Raw genomic sequence first — 20,689 nt, forward strand, 5'->3', positions numbered from 1 at the left:
TATCCTCCCGTCCGCCAGGCCCAAGAGAGCTCTTCTTGCGCGCAGGTTGCAAGCTGTTTCTTCCTCGTCCTCGAAATCTTCCAAATCTCGAAGAAAAAAGCATAAAAATCTCTGACTGCAAAAAGAAGTTTTTCCCGAGGCTCCAGCCGCCATGCGAGGGCAAGTCTAGCCGGCGTCTATCAAGGCGCTTCAACCTTTGACGCGATCAATCAATCGATCGATCAATCAACGAATCACTCGGTTAATTAAACTAATGGGATAAGCTGCGAAAGGGCAATCGTCAAACTACGGATGCGCTGTTAGCAAGAGAACAGCTATGGACTCTGAAGGGGGGAAGGTAAGTGGCAGTTCCTCTTAGTCAACTAGGCTGTAACTGACTGACTTGTTTCCTTGCTATTACTTAGGCAAAGGCGCAGATTCCAAAATTTGGCAGCTTCAAGCCACAGCCAGCAACCCCTGCGCGAGACCATGAGAGCAAAGATGAGAAGAAATCCTCAAGAGAGCCCTCGAATGGTCGTCCCGGAGCCAGAGAGTCAGCCGGTTCATCAAAACATGGACGTCGGAGGGAGGACAGCCGGGAGACGGGAAGTCGTTCCAGTAGAGCTGCACGCGAGCAAACCGCGGACAGGTTGAAACCTCAGCGCGCACAGGATGAACCGGATCTCTACGTGCTCGATCCTACAGGTGATCCATATACCTTGATCTATGGGTCTCTCCATAAGTACGATATTCCCCGATACTATCGTTTTGGCGCAGGTAGAGTTCTAGGTCTATCCACGGCTTACACCATCGATCAAGACCTTAGCAGCGATACAAAGATAGTGATGAAGCTAAGAGGGTCCGCAGAAGACACAGCACAACGCAATCACAAGGCACTCTGGAAATCGGCTTCTAAGCCGGCAAAACTTCGGCGCCTACTACCTCGTCAAGATGATACTCAAGACCTGGAGCGGGATTTCCTTCCCTTGAATGAAGGCGAGAGCAGGAAAAGGCGGCGCATAGCAGATGGGTACTACGACACCGCTTACGCAGTAACAATAACGGAAGAGGAGAAGCTCCCTGACTACAGATCGATTGAAGGGAAGGCGAAGCCCGAACGCTCCTCTGATGGTGAGACTGATATGGGATCGGACTGGAGTCTAGAATCGGACGGCGAAGGTGCTAGACTACGGAATACCGCTCTATTCTCGAGTGCAAATGATAATCCAGACGACGTGGAGGGCTGGCTTCGGCTTATCAGCCATCAAGACAAGCTGGTCGGTTCCACAGATGGAGAGGGCTATCGAAAGCATACCTCAGCCGAAAAAAGAGGCATCGCTGACATGAAGGTATCCTTGTATGAGAAAGCTTTAAAGAGTATTTCTCCCAATGTCCCGAGGGATAGGCTTCTGCTTGGAATGATGGAAGAGGGCTCTTTGGTTTGGGACCAAAAGACTCTGTTAGACAAATGGAAGTCTATTTTACAGTTCAACTCGCACTACATCACACTCTGGATGAAGTACTTGGATGTCCAGCAAACCACGTTTACCAATTTCACCTATGAGAAATGTCGATCGGTATTCTTGGAGTGCTTAAAAGTCAACGAGCGCCAGCCAGATAGTACTGAAAAAAAGACCATCAGCCTTTATATCCTCCTGCGTCTTAGCCTGTTTATGAGAGAATCCGGCTTTATCGAGCACTCAATTGGTCTTTGGCAAGCCCTGCTCGAATACAACTTTTGCTGCCCGCAAGACCTTGCCCAAACAACCAATCAAGAAACTACCATTTCTGCCTTTTCTGAGTTTTGGGAGACAGAGGCTCCAAGGATCGGTGAATTGGGGTCAAAAGGCTGGGACAAGTCTGGTGAAGACTCGCCCGACCCGAAAACAGGCCCTAACGTGCCAAATATCGATATCAGAGATGTCTTTGGCACTTGGGGGAATGCCGAACAAACCCTGATGTCCTCTTCATTCTTACCCGCTAGAACATTAGATGAAGTGCAAGAAGACGACCCTTACCGAGTAGTCCTATTTTCTGATATATCCGACTTCCTTGTTCGATTATCAGATCCGCCCATAATACCTTTACTTATTGATGCTTTTCTCACATTTTGTCAGCTGCCGAGAATATCAAACGAAAATAGCGAAAGGACATCTAGTTGGCATATGGACCCTTTTCTGTTGAACCAGCATCTAGATGACATGCGCAAATCCCCATCAGAATGGTTCGCCTATATCGCTGAAAAAGAAGAGGTAGACGGACGTTCACTGTTTTCATTCCCTTGTCCGTCCTTCAGGAATGGCTTTGATACTCTGTTTGGCGATGGGCGGAACTGGTTCTCAGCGTTTCAGTCGTGGAAAGCCACCTACCTCGAGAAAAATAGCTTGATTGATGTCGATTGGATTCGGAGGTCCCTAAAGATGTTGGTATCAAAAACGCCGAACAATGACTACCTAGCATCCTACAATATTGCCTTTGAGTACAGTATCGATTCCAAGGAGGCAAAGAAGTATGCAAAGAGCCTTTTGAAGCAGCGACCTTCGAGTATCATGCTATACAACTCCTATGCTATGATTGAGGCAAGGAACGGTCAAATTGCGGCCGCCGAAAAAGTCTGGATAACCACTCTTTCTATGAGCCAAAACTTCTCTAAGGAGGCAACACTAGGTTGCATTCTTCTTTGGCATAGCTGGATCTGGGAAGCTCTTAATAGCCGTGACTATAGAAAGGTAAACCGTTTACTGATGTCAACTCCAAGTAATACGTTCAGTCTGGATCCTTCTCCGGAAGTTGCAGCTGGTGATATTGTAGTCAGTGCAACAGAGCTCCTAAAAGCGAAGAGAGTATGTTATTCTTTTCCTTCCTCCTGGCTGCCTGCTCGAATAATATTAACACTTTCATAGTATCTAGGCGATATCCAAGCTCATGGGCTCACATTTCGCAAGCCTGGAATCTTTCTTTATGCTACTGACTGCCTAGCTGTTTTGCATTATCTTACGCATGACCAATCACTCTCAGGAGCCATTGAAGTGTATGATAATGCAGGACAACGCCTTGAAGCCCAGAAACTGGATAATGCAACCTTCCAGGAACCCATACATCAGGCAAAAGCCAGGCTGCTATGTCACCACATGACCGAAAACCGCGTCTATAAACCTGCACAGGTTCGCGACGATCTGTACAAGAGCATCATACTCTTCCCCCAAAACACAATCTTCTTAAGCTTATTCGCGTTTAATGAGGCTCGATTTCGAGTCGAAAACCGTGTTCGCTCACTTCTCACCCGCCAAATACTTGAGCCAGTCGGGAATGATGCCTCATCCACTGAGAAACGATCAACCATCATTCCTCACCTATTTTTAGTATACTCTGAGCTTCACAGGGGCGTCTCTGCCGGATCAACTGCTCATTCTGTTCGTGCTGCCTTTGAGTCCGCGGTGTCTTCGCAGCCAGGCCAGCACAGTGCTGGGCTATGGAAGCTGTTCGTTCAATTCGAGCTGGCACTTGGCGAGAGCGGAAAGAGCCGTCAAGTGTTTTTCCGCTCAATCAGAGCGTGCCCTTGGTCCAAGCAATTGATTCTTCAGGCGTTCACCGAGCCACGTCTTAGGAAGTCGATGGGCTTTGAAGAGCTGAGGAAGGTCTTCAATGTGTTTGTAGAGAAAGAGCTGAGGGTTCACGTTGACCTGGAGGAATGGCTTGAAGAGAACGAAGCAGAGATCAGGCCAGATGAGAGTGATATCGGTCAAAGACCTCCAATTATCATGCCTGACGATAGAAGCTCAGACGAAGATTAAATAACTCTATGGTTTATCATTTCAAAGCTTGCAATGTACGATATATATATGGAAACGCCCATCCAACAATCTACTATCTAAACATAAACAAGATAGGCCACTCACTAATTATCCAAAGACCTCAACGCCTGGTCCATGGTAGGTGGAACAAACCCTCTAGCCTCTCTTCTCTCCTTCACCCATGATCCCAGCTCGGCCCAAATAGCCTCCTTCTCAGCCTGTTTCATTGATGCTGCCAGCCCGCTGGTGGTCGTAGCTACAAACACCCTAGCACCAGGCCACGCATCTTGAGAGTTGCCCCCAAGCACAGGCCTAACACGCCCCATATTCTCCTCCTCATCCTGCCATCCATACTTGAACTCCTCCTTTTTGATATTCCTCCCATGCTTCACTCGCCAGACAGCCTCCCAGATGCCCTTTCCAACCAGGCAGACAGCCTCAGGCCGGAACCGTCCAATCTTCTCTTCTAGAACGGGCACGCCGGCATTCATCTCCTCCTTTGATAGCTGGCTTGCATCGCGCGTAGGACGCACCACGATGTTCGTGTTACCGATACAGTAGAGCTCCGGCATGCGGTATGTATCCGATGGCGGATGGCGGAAGGTAGTTATCCCTGAAGAGTGTAGAAGCCGCCAGTACAAGTTCGACGGATGAGCATATGCGTAGCCCGTCTGGCCAGTCATGATGCCCGGGTTGACGCCGATGAGCAGCAGGACGAGGTTCTCAGGTATAGAGTCTCTAAGACGAGAGACAGCAGCTCCTTTAGATGGTGATGCAGCATCTTCCTCTGTCTTTATGGGAGTCGAGCTGCCGCTGGCTTTCCTTGCTGTCCGTGGAGGAGCTGATCGGGTACTTTGCCTGGACGGTCCGGATAGCGGTACCAGGGTCGACTGCGTTAGGGACTTGAATGAGCGAGTCCTTCGGGGTGATATAGGCGCTGGCAGGAATTTCTTTTCATCTTCTGCGTCTTCGTCTTCCTCCTTGATGCCAATTTTGCGTTTCAGCGACTTGACCGGCGATGCATTGGGAGAATGGATGAATTTGTCCAGGCTGCCGTTGAATGACCGGGGAACGTCTTCGTCGTCCATTTTTTGTCTATCAATGGTAATAATAAGGATAAAGATTTATTATTTATCGAAGCTGCGAGCTAGCAAACAGCAGCTCTCTGCCGGCTTTTATGGATTTGCTGCAAGATGAGGCTCAAAATTGGTGGTGGTATTTGGTTGAATACGAGCTTGCCCAGCGCATCGCGCAGGCAGCAGCCAGCCAAACAGCGGTGGAATGTCGATCGGACAAGAACTTGGAATAGAGAAGAAATGAAAAGATCAGTTCGGCAGTTGGCAAGTGAATTTAAGCATGAATTTCTGACAGGTAACCGGATGGTTAACGGTTCAGTCCAGAGTTCGGCAATGGCGAAAAAAAAGTATGAGGTTAGTTATTCAAAAGTATAAGCTGACTGTTTATTGAAGGGACAAATGTGAAGAAGATTCGTTAATTCATTAGATCGCTAAAAGATGCATCGACAAGATCTCGCTTTTAATATACATTAAGAGTGTGTGCGCATGGCATGCATGAACTGACCGTTGAGTTGGGCCGAAGTCTTCCAACAGCTGGCCTGTATTAAACTGGGTAGCAATGGAAGTATTATGTGCTGGGTGGCAATGCCTGGGGAGGGTTGGGGGAAAATATGTACAGGTACGTTCTAAGGGTGAATGATGTTTGGTCGGTATAAAGCTGTTATACCTTTGATTCTATCGGTATTGGTCTTCGTCGTGGTAGCGTCCATGGCTCGGGACATACAGTCTATATCAAAGCTGTTAGTTTCGTGGCTAATCTCGCAACCTGATGAGCTTTAACGTACCTCTCCTTCGCTGTACCCCCAAAAGTACACAGCCATGCCAATAAGATAGTATATGGCAGGGTTTGTTCCTTGATATAGTAACACCGAAGCAAGTGCACTGAGAGGGAGGATGACGAGCCTGATTTCGATGCTGCGGTGGAACAGGGTCCCCGCCAACGGCTTCAGTGGCCACTCCCAGGCCAGCGCTAGCAGTCCTAGCAGGACATTGAGGATCTGTAATATAGGGACCGGCTTAACCGCTGCATCGAGATTCTTGGTCAGGAAGTCCCAGAATATCTTTGGCCAGAAGAAGCCATGGATGCCAGCAGCCAATTGGACTATCACTTTCGTTAGTTCCTGGAGCCGTATAAACCAATTGACATGTCAAAGAAGGGGATGCTGGACATACATATAGCAGCAGTGAGGATGATGAGGCGAGCCCAGTGGTTCTTGATGAGTTTGCCCATGGTGCTGAGGTGGGAGATACGGTCTTGAGGGCCTTTCTATCTCGCTCGATCTTCGCCTTCCCCTGGGCCGGCGGACCGAGATATAAGATAATATACCTCACAAGTCCCCGGCTTGAGCGATTTTCGAAGTGTATCAGAAGGCGCAAAAAACAAAAACAAAAGCACTTCTAAGATTTGGCCGGATATAGGTAGTCAAGTGGATGGCCAGCAACCACAGGAAGCCAATTCCCTTTGAACGAGCAGTAGATGCCGAGTGAGGTGAGGGCCGGCAGGCTGTGTATTCGGCGGGTACACACACTGAAGTGAGAATGGATGGGTGGATGGCTTAAACGTTGGTGTATTCTTGAGGGATATTCAATGGTCAACGATTCAGATTCGATCGCTTCCTCTGCTGCAACTCTCGGGCGTCAGTCTCTGTAAATTCTTCTTCTTCCTGTTGTGGCAAGCGGTGGTGGTCCTACTGTCATCGCCTGCGCTTCATGTCCCTTGAGCTGTCCATGAGAGGAGCGAGCTGTGTTCCACAACGGGCGAGGATGTCTTTTGCTGTGAGGGACGCACTGATGCACAGCTAGGAAGGCCTTGCAGTGTTCTCGGATGACGGCTTGACGTGTGGGTGGGTTGAATATATGCAGTGAAGATCCGGCAGTGAACCTGTGATAGCTGGACTGGACTGTCTGTCTGTCTGTATGTCTGTCCGTATGTACAATATCAGACGGGACTGGACAGTTATAATATGAGGAGACAGAGCAGCCCATGGACTCATATGATAGATATTAACTATCAGGAGGGGGAGACTCTCTTTCCTAGCGGCTAAACCAACATGTTGCCATGCAGCATATGCTCTCCCGCACCGCTCTTCAGGCGAGCAGGAGGGAACTCCCGGCGCCCACACTCCCTGCCTGCGGCTTGGGTGCTAAGTGCTACAAGTCCATGCTCAGGGAAGCAGAAGCGTCCGCCCTGGCCCAATAGAAGCGCTGATATCCCATCTGGCCTGCTCGCCGGCGTATCTATAATTGGCAAATGAGCTGCAAAAACGGAGCGAGAAAGTCGCTGATATCACACTCTGCTTTTTCCTCTCCTCTTGCATGGCCTGCATGACAGGGCTTTTTTTCTTCTCCCTTCCCCGTTGCTTTTTCCTGCAGACCAGGAAGCACCAGAAAGAACCAGCGAGAGCGAGAGATCTCATGCAGGCGAAGTCCTTAGCGGTCCTTGGGAGATGTGACGAGGAACGGCCAGCGTGCAGGACGGGCTGTCGATTGGCCAGCAGCAGGGATGGAGGCTGTCCACTGCCGTCTGCAAGGTCAAGGTCAAGTCCAGGATCATGGACGGAGAAGTAATAATAGCATCCATCCTCTGCTTCTGTCTGTTTCTCCTGCTACGCCTCTTTGGATGAGCTGGTCGTCCTCGAGTTACATATCAACAAAATAACATTGGTAGGCAAAGTGGTTATTGGTGAGCCCCTGAGACATCGACGGCCTTCTGGAAGTAAACCAACTAGACCAACAGACAGGAGACGCTGGCTGGCGTCTACTCCTGCAACTAGAGTCTCAGGGGTCGTATGAATGTTGGATGACGATGAGGGCGAGGACGATGGTCTTTCTCTTGGATGCCCGAACAGCCTTTTGGGGCCTGCGACGCTTGCCGACATGACAGCTACGAACACCGTACACATATAGACCACAGCATCAATGACATACATACTCCGTACAGATGGACAGACTACAGATGGACTGTCTCACGATGAAGACGACGCCAGAGACAGGAGATGTCGCAGAGTGCCTCACCAGGCTGACCTGGAAGCGCCGTACCACCCGGTTGCAGCGTACAGACAACTATCGTGATGGCAGAGGGCCCATCTTCCAACAAGAGCATCAAGTAACAACGCGAGTAGCGGTAGTTGAAAGACACGATGGAAGATACGGAGCCCAAACAGCCAGTAGACGATTCAAGACGCGGTACCTCGACTCTTGGTAGCTCCGTGGTAACGCTACGTTGACATGCATAGCATCCTCTACATGGCCGGAACACCCCCCTGTGTATGTACGGTGTACCTCTCGCTCTCGCTCTCCACGGCCAAATGTCAACAACGCACTTGGACAGCTCCGTTGACCCCGGCAAGCGTGGGCGGTTGCAGAATGCCCCTGATAGGCTCGCTTTGGATCCTTTGACACAGGCCCGTCTCCGCTGGCTGATGTGATGGGATGAGTCCCCCGAGCTGGGGCTATCTATCTCATGTATCCATTTTTCCATCTCTTGATTAACCACGAGGGCCCGTTATTAAGGCCGTGCCGGTGAGGTGATAGGGAACTGTCTCCTCCGCTTAGATACGAGTCGCCAGGTCGGGTGCCAGCCAATTACCTGGTGTACTAGCAGTGCTCTGGATGTCTCGAGACGGCCACCACGGCCGTTCAAAGCCACCTTCACACCCTCATTGGCCTGTGGCGCTTTTAAGATCGATGTCCGCTGAACCCTACTAAGTGGGCTTCCTATCGCTCACTCTATCTCGCTTTCTCTTCTCCGAGTTGGCAGAGGACAGGCCCTCGCTTTTACTCTCCCCGCGCAGGGGGGTGTGATTACACGAATGTAGGCCAATTCGCCTTGCTAGCTATCTCAAAAGGTAGAAGACAGGTCGGCCCAGTTGACGGACTATCGGTCTTGGTCTTCTTCTCTTGACCCTTCTCACCGCAGAGAGTGGTGCTACGCCCAGCATTTCCATCCTCTGGGCATCCGGGCCCCTTGCTACTTGCCTCCATTGCATTACTCACAGCCAGGCTGAGTCTTCTACCTGTCAATTGCTTCCTAGCCACTCGGCATTCCCCTCTTCGTCCATGGGGAGGAAAAGCAAAGAATAAAAAGAAATAAAGGGGAAAAAAGAGCTCAAATTTGGTTACAATAGAATCCTTCAACGAGCCATTTTACCGACAGCGTCTACGGATCATTTCCCTCAACTAAATAAACCAACAGACAAGACAAAGGGGAACAAATAACAATTCAGGTTAAACCAGACAATTATACCAACCCACGTTTCAGCATGGCCTAATGCGCAGGGGGGGGCCAAACCAGTTTTTTATTTTTTCATTTAACCGCTCTGCCAGTTGGCGCTTCTGCGCATCATATACACACCTGCCAGGACGGTGGCATCAAGTCGAACCAAACATCGCAGCCTCGCTCTATGTAAAACAAAGGCCGCTCGAGAGATATCTATCTTTGGACACCATCGTCGACCTCAGAACCTCCTTACCACCCGTTACCCTCTCTCAAGCGCCAGATCAATCCACTCCGGTACATATATACGTACATACACACGCCTCACGTACCGCCGCATCCTCCGTACGCCGCATCCGAAACCCTGCACGTTTGAGATGTGAGAGAAGGAAGGAGAGAGCGTGCTATTTGAAGGGAAAAAAAAGCCGCAGCCAATCCACCGTGGATATTTATTACCATTGATATTGTGTGAACTCCCAATCGACCATCTTTTTAGCGGAGGATCGTTGGTCCTATTTTTGGAATCCGGGGCAAGGCAAGGCAAGACAAGCAGCAAAAAAGGACGCAGAATTAAAAGTCCGATTAGACGCTGGCCGCCGTGGCTAGCGTCAGGACTGGATCATAACAACGTGCAGCTGTCTGACGTTGGCTGCTGGTCTATTCATGGAGTGGCCTGTTTCACCGACACGGCATTCTATCAATAGGGCTAGAGTGGGTAGGTAGGACCTTGGAAAGGAGCGTTCGTCCATTAGCACCTGGAAGAGGACGACTGCGGCACTGGGTATCTTTGGTTACGGTGCCATTGTCTGCCTCCTGACAACGTTGTGGGCAGGCAGTTCGTTGTTGTACTATCCGTACCGGCAGTCTCCGCAGCCTTCTTTTTTCTGGATACATCCTCTGTTCACCGGGCCTAGAAAGCATTCATTCTACTTTTCCGGATATAATAAAAACTACGCCTTTGTTCCTTTGTGGTCCTACTGGATCCTCGCCACCAACCGCCTTCTGAACCGGAGTATTCTGTGCCTTACGACCAATTTAACGAATTTTCTTATTTTCCATACCCGTTCTCCGGCATCCAATTTCTTAGTTCTTCTTTTTCCCTTTCAAGCGTTGCATACTCCCCCTTATTTGACGATTTTACTTGGTTGTCCTTTCTTCCTCCCTTTCTTCCTATCGTATCTTCTGGTTCAACAGAGCTCCAAGCAGCTTTTGACTGCCCATCATGACGAAAAAGACTTCTTCCAAGTGGAAGTCTCATTTTAATCCTTCCAAGCTACTCTTCTACTTCATTTTCTACGGTCTTCAGATAGGCTTCTTTGCCTACGGATGGTAAGCCGAAACTCTATCCTTATTTCTCCTCACTAATTATATACAATAAGTACATCGGCTAATGGCATACATAGGTGGAAACAAGCGACTGATCATAGGCTGGACGCCCTCAACACCCTAACATTCTCAGTATGGATATCCCGGGGTGCTGGGTTTGTCCTTTCGATAGATACAGCCCTCATCCTTTTTCCCATGTGCAGAACGCTGCTCAGATATGTCAGGCCAAAGGTGAAATGGCTTCCTCTCGATGAATCTCAATGGTTCCATCGACAGATTGCATATTCGCTGCTCATCTTCAGCGTGATACATGTGGTAGCACATTACGTCAAGTAAGCATGGTTTCCCGCCCCTTCAAAGAGATACCAAAAGCTCGTTTCTAATAAGTGACCAAATAGTTTCTTCAACATCGAGCGGTACCAGGCACGTCCGGAGGCGGCTGTTCAGATCCATTATACCCAAGCCGGGGGAATCACCGGCCATGTTATGCTTCTTTGTATGCTGTTGATGTATACCACATCACATCACAGGATCCGGCAGCAGTCGTACGAGACCTTCTGGTACACGCATCATCTCTTCATCCCATTCTTGCTGGCTCTATACACACATGCCACTGGATGCTTTGTGCGAGATACAGCTGATCCCATCTCTCCATTTGCGGGCAAGAAGTTCTGGGATCACTGTATTGGTTATGAGGGATGGAGATGGGAACTCTGGGGCGGTGGCTTCTACCTCATCGAAAGACTCTATCGAGAGATCCGAGCTGCGAGAGATACTGAGATTGTCAAGGTTGTTCGACATCCATACGGTTAGTGGACTCGGGCATATATATCCCGCTTACATCCAACATTGCTAACACTTAATGCTTAGACGCCATGGAAATCCAATTCCGTAAACCCAGTCTGCGCTACAAGCCTGGGCAGTGGCTCTTTCTCCAAGTCCCGGATGTTTCTCGAACGCAGTGGCATCCATTCACCATCACATCGTGCCCTCACGATCCATACATAAGCATCCACATCAGACAAGTAGGAGATTTCACACGTGAGCTCGGTAACCGACTTGGTTGCGGTCCCGAGCAAGCAAAGGACATCGACGGCCTCGATCCGCTTGGAATGTACGAGATTGCCATGCAGAATGGCCAGACGATGCCCAAAATACGTATCGATGGTCCCTACGGAGCTCCCGCAGAAGACGTATTTAGCAACGATGTTGCCATTCTCATCGGCACAGGCATTGGAGTGACTCCCTGGGCATCCATCCTAAAAGACATATGGCACTACCGAGCCGGGCCTAACCCTCCTGCCCGTCTCCGCCGAGTCGAATTCATCTGGATTTGCAAAGACACCAGCTCATTCGAATGGTTCCAAGCCCTGCTCTCCTCCCTAGAAGCTCAATCTGCAGAAGAAGCTCGTTCCGGACAAGAATTTCTTCGCATACACACTTACCTTACCCAGCGGTTCGACCAAGACACGGCCGCAAACATCTACCTTAACTCGGTAGGCCAGGAACTTGACCCTCTCACCGAATTAAGAACGGGCACTAGATTTGGTCGGCCGGACTTTGCTCGTTTCTTCCGTGCTCTGCGTTCCAGTATCATGGATCGCACTTACATGTCTAATCTCGAGGCAACGCGCCGGGCTGACGTTGGAGTCTACTTCTGCGGTCCCAATCAGGCGGCTAAGCAGGTTAAAAAGGCAGCGAAAGAATGTACCAGCAAAGAAGTCAAGTTCAAGTTCTGGAAAGAACACTTCTAGCCCTGCCCTGTTTGTCTATCTTTTACTACATACACACTCTCTCATATACCCAACCCGTCAACATATACACGGAGGATTATTTGCTATTTTTGCTGTTCTTAGTTAGAATATAAATCCCAAACCCCGGCTTGAGAACCTGTTTTGCGTCTAGTCTTTGCCGTGCGGTCCTTTTGTATAATCTTCTTATGGATTTTAGCGCTTTCTCTTATAAATTCAACGTATACCCGTTTCTTTACTCTGAATGATGAGCCAACTTGTAAACCACCGCTTGAGGGAAAAGGTAATATTTCACCTGTAAGAGGGCATTTCTGACTGAATATGGACTTCTCAAGATATACGAGATTGATAAGCCAACAACAGTAACAATTATAGCCGAGTCAAATGCAGCTTTCCTTCCATATCCAAATAAAAACATGCCCGAACCAGATCCTAAACAGGTGCCATAAAGATAGCCATAGAACTATACAGTGGTTTTATACATTGTGTATCATCCGAAGCTGCATCCTGCCCCAATATTTCCTGCAGCTTGGTCGTTTATACGTTCAACTCCGTCTATCGACTCAAAAGGACGCCTTTAGAGTCATTTGTCGAGCCATTCCTTTCGGAGTTCTAGTAGTTAACTAAGTCAGCAGCCATATATCAAGAATGAGGCAGAGAGAGAAGAGATGCCATACCTCTGTTTCTTGCAGGTCTCCCCGCTCCAGTATCTTGGTAATACATTCCATCTCATCCGATGTTCCAAACTCGTTTGACAGTGTTGCCTTGCTAGCTCCGTCATGGATTCCTTGTGCGCCATGTCTATAAAATACAGAAGTCAGCTATCAGGTACCCAGGCTACATACCACAATCCAATGCAGCATACCTGTGAGTAATGAATATCTTCCATCCACTAACAACCTGAGCTAGAGGAACAGTCTTGTCCTTCCTCCACTGCTTGACGCTGGCAACATCATCGACGAAGACGACGAAATCGTCTGTCTCTCCCTTGTAGAAGACCTTGTATACTCCGACGTTTCCGCGAGCCATGATTGTGATGTGGTAGTCGTGTATATGTTCTGTGTTTTCCCTTCTAGCTTAATGGACAGCTCTGGGAGGTTAAGTAGTTGTAGATTGGCGGGGTAAAGAGCTGGGAAGGCAAAGCCTGTGGCTTGTTGCTGAAAGTATATAAAGATCTAGATATCAGGTTTGTTGGGTTGTATGCACGAAGTAGATGTAGTTTAGGCGTTTCCTCTAACAGCTGTTGTAATCGATGGGACCGGAATTGAGTGAATTGGCATTTCCAGGGGAGCAGCGGCGTCTCTATTTATGCCTGGCAACGCGCAGGCTCTCTTGCGTGTCTCCATCGCCGTCCTCCCGGTGTTCTTGCACTTGCAGTCGAGATGTACGGAGTAGCAGGTACAAGGTCCGTGTCCGGTTTCCTGCTTGCGCCGCTCGTCACTTTTCCGACCAACGTCATAGTGGGTCTCGGATCTTGGCACCCATCCACAGTCACGTGTGACGTCACGCTTCACCTTTCCCCTTTTGGCTTTGTTTGTGTTTCTCTCGTCTTCGAAGCCTTCTTGATCTGCACTCGAGATAGCGTCACTTCTGCTCCACGAAGGGCCAGGAACGCAGCCGATAATGGAGTATTGCTACACACGGTAACGATTGGAACTGCAGCTTGCATTGACTATTGATAGAGCTACGTAGCCGTATCTGGAATCATCCACTAACTACAAAGAAGCATGCTAGCTACGGGGGAGAATGTTCAGAAGGGGCTCGCGTACAGCAAGGGAATGATGATATCTACACTTCAACCGGCCTGGTACGACGAGAGCGGCCTGGAGTCGTAAATATTGAGACACCCCACCTGGTACGTTTGCCCGTCTTGGTGCCCTCCTTGACGTATTTGGCGCTGGTCCCTGGAGCTTCATGTTGCACCATCTCGTCAGCACACTTGATCTGCGGCAAGGCTGTGTAGTCTGGTGAAGAGCTTCTCAATGGGTGGGCGTCGATTGTTTCATCCAACTCCCGAGTGCTGTGGTTGGAGATGGGGCTGGTGGGGGTTGTCGTGTCCGTCTCTTCGGCCCTTGAGTGAGACTTGATTGACTGAGTCGTAGCAGATGCAATGCTGCTGGCACGACGGGAGAATGGGCGACGACTGCTGAGGCTCCTAAAGAACGACCCAGCCTGGGATCGGATGAACAGTTCGCCGCGTCCTGGCATTCCAGGATATGGGATGATATCACAAGTCCACATATCAGATAACCACCTCTCCATACGAATTCTGGTCTGACGGTTCGGCGCTAAGGTTTCCATTGGGGTGACAAGAAGGGTTTGAGGTCTCGATGGTGACATACTCGGCGTTTGATTCAGTCGTGGAATGGCCTCTGTTCCTTTGATACGGACTAGCCTGCAGATGGGCTGGACCATATTACCCGCTTCATTGATCGTTACCACGGGTCGTCTTTTGATCGGGAACATAACCTTCGTCCCGATTCTAGGAGTATCTACCGTGATTTCCGGGGATATGTTCTGCAGGAGATGGTCCTTCCACTGATCCGCCTCCCTTGTAGAGCATGCAGTCATGACGAGCTCATAGGTTTCCCCGCTGGCAAGATACAGAAATTTCCACGAATGGGGCGTTCGCGTACATTGCAAACCTACTCAGTCATTAGCATTGCGCTTTCTCTAAGGTAAAGCTTCGAGCATAGAGCATGGCAAACCGGGTTTCTCGTTGACATTCTCGACCTTTGCCCGGGTTGTAGCAATAACAGCTAGTACACCGAATTTGCGAGTTTCGGTACGAGGAACAGCCAGAATGATATGTGAGGCAAAGAGAGCACAAGCCATGTATTCCCCTGCAATTGACTCTGTGGCCTCGTATGTAATATGTAGAACACCACAAGCCTTAATTGGACCAAATTCGCGAAGGATATCCCTATCCCTGCCCTAAGAGAATGTTAGCTGTGATGTTTCAATGGAAGGAAGCAATTGACCTACAAAACCAGTGAAGTCCAGCCTGTTTCGGAGGAGTATTGTCTTTGCCATACGATCCTTGGCTACGGGGTCCCCAGTCGCTCGGTTGATTTCCTGGACTGTATCAATCATGCACTGATGAACCATCTCGAGAGCTTCATGCGCTGCCGGGCAGTCCGAAGATGGTGTGCATTTCAGTAAATCCGACAGGAACAATTGGTACTTGCACACCCTTTGAATTGGCTGTTATCAAAGCTTGTTAGATTTGACCGTTCTCACGACTTCAGAATCCGAATTTATTCCCACCTTGGCAAGCAGATCACCAATGGTAAGTGCTTGGTTTGGGCTCAGCTCCTGACACTCTCTGGGTGCCAATGATCGAGAGAGTGCTTCAGTACCATTGTCCCACATTTGAAAGTCAACAGTTTTCCGGAGCTCCTCGATTTCTTGTGATACCAGGTGGTACTTGACGCCATATTCCTCGTAGATTTTGAACTTTGGCAACTAGAGAATGGTTTTAGTTTCAATAACTATAAGAGCAAATTTTTTCTATTTTTTTTTTTTTTTTTTTTTTTTTTTTCAAATTTTCCTACCTTTGACATCAAAATTTCAGCTACCTTCTGAGCTTCATTGGGTTCGGCAGCAATATTCCTACGTGACCTAATACGATGCTCAACGGGTTCACGCATCCTTCGACTGGTCACGGATTTGCGGTGGCAGTCAGTGCTAGATTGTTTAGACGCTTTCTTTCCCACCATCCACTTCATGGAGGCCGCGAACGTGGCGGTGGGGACGCGAGGGACAGCAATTCGGAGTGCGTCGAGAAACGTGCTGTGTAACCTCAGTAGCGTTCCCACGCTTCGTCCAATTCCAGTCTGGCTGGTTATTGTGGTTGAGAATACCTTATGAATGCAATGTTTAGTTAGAGCGCACAAAAAGCCGGAGAGCGAGTTCTATGGAGCAGCTTACCTCACCTAATGCACGTAGTCCAGACACATACACGGTTTCAGTGCCTACCAGCTCTTGAAGGATTTGGCGTCTCTGAACAGCACGGTTCCAGGCAGCCTCATCAAGGGAGACTGAGGTAGTCAGCCGATTGCTATCAATGGATGCCCTAGCCGCTTCGGAGTTTGAGAACACGCTGGTGCTATACTTGGTACTGGTCACCGTGTTCGTACGTGCTCTGCCGGCCACACTCAATGTTGCCTGGCTGAAACTTGCAGTTTCCATGTTCTTTACCGGCGCAGACGAGGTATCAGAGACCGTATCCGGCAAGGTTTCTGGTTCATTTCTAGCAAATATGAGACAGCCTTCCTCTGTATTTTCGTCTGGCCAACTCATGACAACTCTCCGAGGTTTAAGTACATGGGTTCTGTTGCTACGGACGCTTCTCATCCAACTCTTGAAGATATACCCATCTTGGCTAACGGGAGCCACAGAGCCAGTAGACTCTATCGAGGGTCGTCTGCCGTCCGCCTCAGCCGGGGGTTCGTCTTGAGGATCATCTTCAGAGTCATTTTGAAAGAGTTCAGACAATGCAAGGTCAATGTCTAGTGGAAAGTCCACCACAGGGTCAAGGAATTCTGTGGTCTCCATGGCTTTTCACGTGATATTAACGTGTAAAAATGAAGGACAAGAACTTGACAGGCATAGCCAGTAAAACAAAATAAAGGAATGACATACAATATGAAAATCTAAGGAATGGAAGTGAGGGTGACAGGCAGAAGAAGAGAAGAGAGGTTGGGTTGAGGTGAAGAAATTTTCACCAGGCGTCCTTTCTTCCATTTTGGGGAAGGGGCAACAGAGGACCGTAGTATCCAAAGCCGCACTACGACTAAGCAAGACATAGGCGCTGTAGATATAAAGAGGGCCATAGATACATAGATATATACCTAGGCAGATAATAGACAAGAATATATGGTGTAGATGTCGATGACTTCACGGCATATAAAAGCTAGGGCTTGCATCATCATCTGGCTCTCTTTACTAGAGGAGTTCCACCCTTAATAGAAATGTATGTTAGAAAGTGATAAGTATCTAACAATAGAGGTATCCAAAAGGGTATTTACTTATACATAGCAAATAGATAGTATTGAACTACTCCATTTATACTATGTTTAATAATAATAATGCTCCTCTTTATAAAAATAACTAATAAGCATATAGTATAAAGAGTAAATAAATAATATATAAAATTGTGTGTTTATACCCTTATCGAAGTTTATAGTGTCTCTCACATATAGATATAAAAAGTGTGCCATGAAGCTAGATAATGCATAGCTTTGTGTACTTAGGCGGCTAAGAAAAATTAGGTACCTAGGTAGGTAGTTTGTATCGAAAGACTTTCAAAGAGAGAGAAAAAAATTGATGACTAAGCCGGATCAACCTCCTTGGCAGATTTGACTGGTTTGCACCCGCGATAAGATGGAAACGCTGCGAAAGTTGGCGACCCCTCGACAAACGCGACATCTCAGTTGCTTCCACGCAAGAGATACACGGCAGAAGCGATGGACTCCTGATCCAATGTAATATTATCATGGGCATTCCGATGGACGATATTCATACTCCCACGGTCCCTGCTGGGCCCGTTTCTGGTGCAGGTTCCGCCAGCGCGAATCTCTCAAAGGCGGGCCTAACGCAGCTCTTCGACGAGAAGGAGAAGCTTGAGGCAGAGCTGAAAATACTCAGTGACGTTCTTGGATCAGTAGGTTGATGTTTATCCCATACGGATGCTTCTTTTAATAGCAGAAACAGGTCTAATGAACTCCTGTAGCATGGCGTCGACATGAACACGAGTTTGCTTACTGATGATGGATTTCCAAGGGCAGATCTGGATATTGCACAAAGTACAGTGATTTATTACCCTTTGCTTCGGTGGACTTTTCCGCTGACTTGCTTGTGTTGGGCAGTACGAACTACCAGAGCGCGGATAATACGTCTACGGAATGATTATAAGGCTGTCATGTTGAAAGTCGAAGAGGGCTTAGCAGCATACTTTTCTAGCACAAAAGATAAGGATACAAATATCTCCGCTACTCCATCTACCGGGCCACCAGCAATACCCCAAGATGTAGAGGGGGCCTCTGCAGCCCAGGCGGACACATTCGACATGCCATTCGCCAAGGTCAATAGTGTGGCGGATGGAAGTCCCGCGTCCAAAGCTGGTTTGAAGACAGGAGACAAGGTCTGCAACTTTGGTAACATAACGTGGGCTAACCATGAAAACCTGACGAAGATTGCAGCGGTTGTTACAAATAACGTAGAGGTTGGTGCCATCCAGCTTTAAACAGCTTATTTTCCTTTAGCTTCACTTTTGCTGACTCCATTTGTTTAGCTTCCCATCCTTGTCAAGGTAACGAGAGATTTGGATGGGGAAATCTCGCCACTCACCTTGCGGCTCACTCCAAGTCACAACTGGGGCGGCAGGGGACTGCTCGGTTGTCATTTAGTGCCATTATGAAGAGTTATCGACCTCCCACATACGGAGAATGAAATATTTCGTCACTGTGCTGAACACTGGCTGTTGATCTGCTGGTATGGATCCGATCTTTTCATGGCTCGAGAGGCGGACTAGATTGTATATTATAGCATTAAACCTGGCCCTGTTCGCTATGAGTAACCGCAGCTATCGTATTATTATAGTGTTCTCCCAAATGATGAATCGAGCAACCGTTTGCTAACCAAAACAAGCATATTGGGACCTATGTTACAATAACTAACTAATAATAACAGAATATAGGATAATATCATAGTCCCATAAAATACCTGAAGCTATAACTATTGGCAGTGGCAACACCCCTGGTACCATAACTGGACAGTCAACCTTGGCATGGCAGCCTTATTCTCAAATATAGAATATCTTATCAACCGCAGCGGTTGTGCATAACGACTTTATCAGCCTCAACTGTCACTTTAATTAGTCAGCCCCCTCCGTGTGGCGAAGGGTAGTCACGTGCTTAGATAAATTTCAACCCAACCTTCTTGTTCCGCTTCGGGCTTTGTTTTTTTTTTTCATAAGTTGATATCGTAGCCTTTAACCACTTCTGCTTTCCTTCAATACCCAACAACTGACATCTGACTGAGCCTGTACTGCTCGCTAGCGACGGATACGATCTACCGCCCGCGTTTCTCCGTCGAAAGGTCTTATCCAAGGCTGTCCTTGCCCCTCACATCCCAACAACCCCTCCCCTCTTACAAAAATGGCTGAAGCGAACGTACCAGCCTTCAAGCTCGTCCTTGTTGGTGACGGTGGTACTGGAAAGGTGAGCCTATATCCTAGTGCAGCTTGTGGTGATGCGTTTTACGTATTCCCTTGACTTTTAGGAGCGGAACAACGGTCTTAGCGCACAATATGTCATCTTATTCATTTGGATATTGATCGGTTAACCATCTATTTGATATAGACAACCTTCGTCAAGCGCCATCTTACAGGTGAATTCGAGAAGAAGTATATTGCCACTCTCGGTGTCGAAGTTCACCCTCTCAAGTTCCAGACCGTATGTCTCGATATCCCCCAGCGAGCTATACGCTACCCTGATAAGTCATTATGGAAACGACCTTAGCCGCATACTAACCGGCAACCTTCAGAACTTGGGTGTTATTCAATTTGATGTCTGGGATACCGCCGGCCAAGAAAAGTTCGGTGGACTCCGAGATGGATACTACATCAACGGCCAGTGCGGTGTCATCATGTTCGATGTCACCTCCCGTATCACCTACAAGAACGTCCCAAACTGGCACCGTAAGTGGGATCCATTAATTTTCTTGAAATAATCATTAGTCTAACCTTTGGAAACCCAAAAAGGCGACCTTATCCGTGTCTGTGAAAATATCCCAATCGTCCTTTGTGGAAACAAGGTCGATGTTAAGGAGCGTAAGGTGAAAGCCAAGACCATCACCTTCCACCGCAAGAAGAACCTTCAGTACTATGACATATCCGCCAAATCCAACTACAACTTCGAGAAGCCATTCTTGTGGTTGGCCAGAAAGCTTGTCGGAAACCAGGGTTTGGTTAGTTTATCTCTATTGCTCCCATTTTTCCAATTTTCCATCCATATGCTAACAGCTTGGAATAGGAATTCACTGCCGGCGTTGCCCTTGCTCCTCCAGAGGTTACCGTCGATCTCGCTGAGCTCCAGAAACAAGAAGACGAGATGAAGGAGGCTGCCAGCATGCCTCTGCCAGACGAGGAGGATAACGATCTTTAAACTGGGTCGTTGAAACAAACAGCTGGACGATTGCTTATTCGCCTTTTCCCCAATTGATCAGGCCAGTTGCATGGATACGTGGACACGATTTGGTTTGGAACGGGATGTAATACAGACACAATTGATGATGAGAATGAATAGGAGAAAGAAGGATTAAAAGAAAAAAAGTCTCAACGAAATATCTGAAACAAAAGAATCAGTTTCCGCACCGCATACAACAACAACACAGGTCAATTGACAACAAGCATAAACAGCATATCCAGCATGGGTGACATCTTAGAATGACGGCAAATATCAACTTCAACGTCAAGGTTATCAGGCACAATTTACGAAATACAATACCCTTTTAGTAATATCCTTTCTCAAGGAAACATGGCTA

The 20,689-nt window shown here is 48.2% G+C and overlaps 8 protein-coding genes across 8 annotated transcripts; 4 read left to right on the forward strand and 4 right to left on the reverse strand.

Annotated features, from left to right (window-relative positions):
• Window positions 1-316: 316 nt before the first annotated feature.
• On the forward strand, window positions 317-3,773 carry MGYG_00335 (hypothetical protein; the record flags this gene model as incomplete). The annotated part of the gene is made up of 3 exons (XM_003176198.1): window positions 317-337; window positions 405-2,822; window positions 2,883-3,773. 3 exons carry the CDS (start codon window positions 317-319, stop codon window positions 3,771-3,773), a joined length of 3,330 nt encoding a protein of 1,109 aa, XP_003176246.1.
• Window positions 3,774-3,877: 104 nt separating this feature from the next.
• On the reverse strand, window positions 3,878-4,861 carry MGYG_00336 (G/U mismatch-specific uracil DNA glycosylase; the record flags this gene model as incomplete). The annotated part of the gene is made up of 1 exon (XM_003176199.1): window positions 3,878-4,861. One exon carries the CDS (start codon window positions 4,859-4,861, stop codon window positions 3,878-3,880), a length of 984 nt encoding a protein of 327 aa, XP_003176247.1.
• A 649-nt stretch (window positions 4,862-5,510) lies between these two features.
• On the reverse strand, window positions 5,511-6,080 carry MGYG_00337 (PRO41 protein; the record flags this gene model as incomplete). Its single annotated transcript, XM_003176200.1, has 3 exons — window positions 5,511-5,576; window positions 5,635-5,951; window positions 6,023-6,080. The coding sequence occupies 3 exons, from the start codon at window positions 6,078-6,080 to the stop codon at window positions 5,511-5,513; spliced, it is 441 nt and encodes a 146-aa protein (XP_003176248.1).
• A 4,207-nt stretch (window positions 6,081-10,287) lies between these two features.
• On the forward strand, window positions 10,288-12,145 carry MGYG_00338 (hypothetical protein; the record flags this gene model as incomplete). Its single annotated transcript, XM_003176201.1, has 4 exons — window positions 10,288-10,394; window positions 10,469-10,723; window positions 10,790-11,199; window positions 11,262-12,145. The coding sequence occupies 4 exons, from the start codon at window positions 10,288-10,290 to the stop codon at window positions 12,143-12,145; spliced, it is 1,656 nt and encodes a 551-aa protein (XP_003176249.1).
• A 552-nt stretch (window positions 12,146-12,697) lies between these two features.
• Window positions 12,698-13,171, reverse strand: MGYG_00339 (hypothetical protein; the record flags this gene model as incomplete). Its single annotated transcript, XM_003176202.1, has 3 exons — window positions 12,698-12,754; window positions 12,820-12,943; window positions 13,008-13,171. 3 exons carry the CDS (start codon window positions 13,169-13,171, stop codon window positions 12,698-12,700), a joined length of 345 nt encoding a protein of 114 aa, XP_003176250.1.
• Window positions 13,172-13,930: 759 nt separating this feature from the next.
• Window positions 13,931-16,699, reverse strand: MGYG_00340 (hypothetical protein; the record flags this gene model as incomplete). The annotated part of the gene is made up of 6 exons (XM_003176203.1): window positions 13,931-14,787; window positions 14,851-15,076; window positions 15,128-15,346; window positions 15,410-15,607; window positions 15,697-15,978; window positions 16,073-16,699. The coding sequence occupies 6 exons, from the start codon at window positions 16,697-16,699 to the stop codon at window positions 13,931-13,933; spliced, it is 2,409 nt and encodes an 802-aa protein (XP_003176251.1).
• A 940-nt stretch (window positions 16,700-17,639) lies between these two features.
• Window positions 17,640-18,563, forward strand: MGYG_00341 (26S proteasome non-ATPase regulatory subunit 9; the record flags this gene model as incomplete). The annotated part of the gene is made up of 4 exons (XM_003176204.1): window positions 17,640-17,807; window positions 17,877-17,949; window positions 18,013-18,368; window positions 18,438-18,563. 4 exons carry the CDS (start codon window positions 17,640-17,642, stop codon window positions 18,561-18,563), a joined length of 723 nt encoding a protein of 240 aa, XP_003176252.1.
• Window positions 18,564-19,302: 739 nt separating this feature from the next.
• On the forward strand, window positions 19,303-20,310 carry MGYG_00342 (GTP-binding nuclear protein GSP1/Ran; the record flags this gene model as incomplete). Its single annotated transcript, XM_003176205.1, has 5 exons — window positions 19,303-19,365; window positions 19,507-19,599; window positions 19,691-19,844; window positions 19,908-20,113; window positions 20,179-20,310. 5 exons carry the CDS (start codon window positions 19,303-19,305, stop codon window positions 20,308-20,310), a joined length of 648 nt encoding a protein of 215 aa, XP_003176253.1.
• Window positions 20,311-20,689: the final 379 nt, after the last annotated feature.

The sequence above is a fragment of the Nannizzia gypsea genome, genomic scaffold (genome assembly GCF_000150975.2).
Source record: "Nannizzia gypsea CBS 118893 supercont1.1 genomic scaffold, whole genome shotgun sequence".
NCBI classification, from domain to species: domain Eukaryota; kingdom Fungi; phylum Ascomycota; class Eurotiomycetes; order Onygenales; family Arthrodermataceae; genus Nannizzia; species Nannizzia gypsea.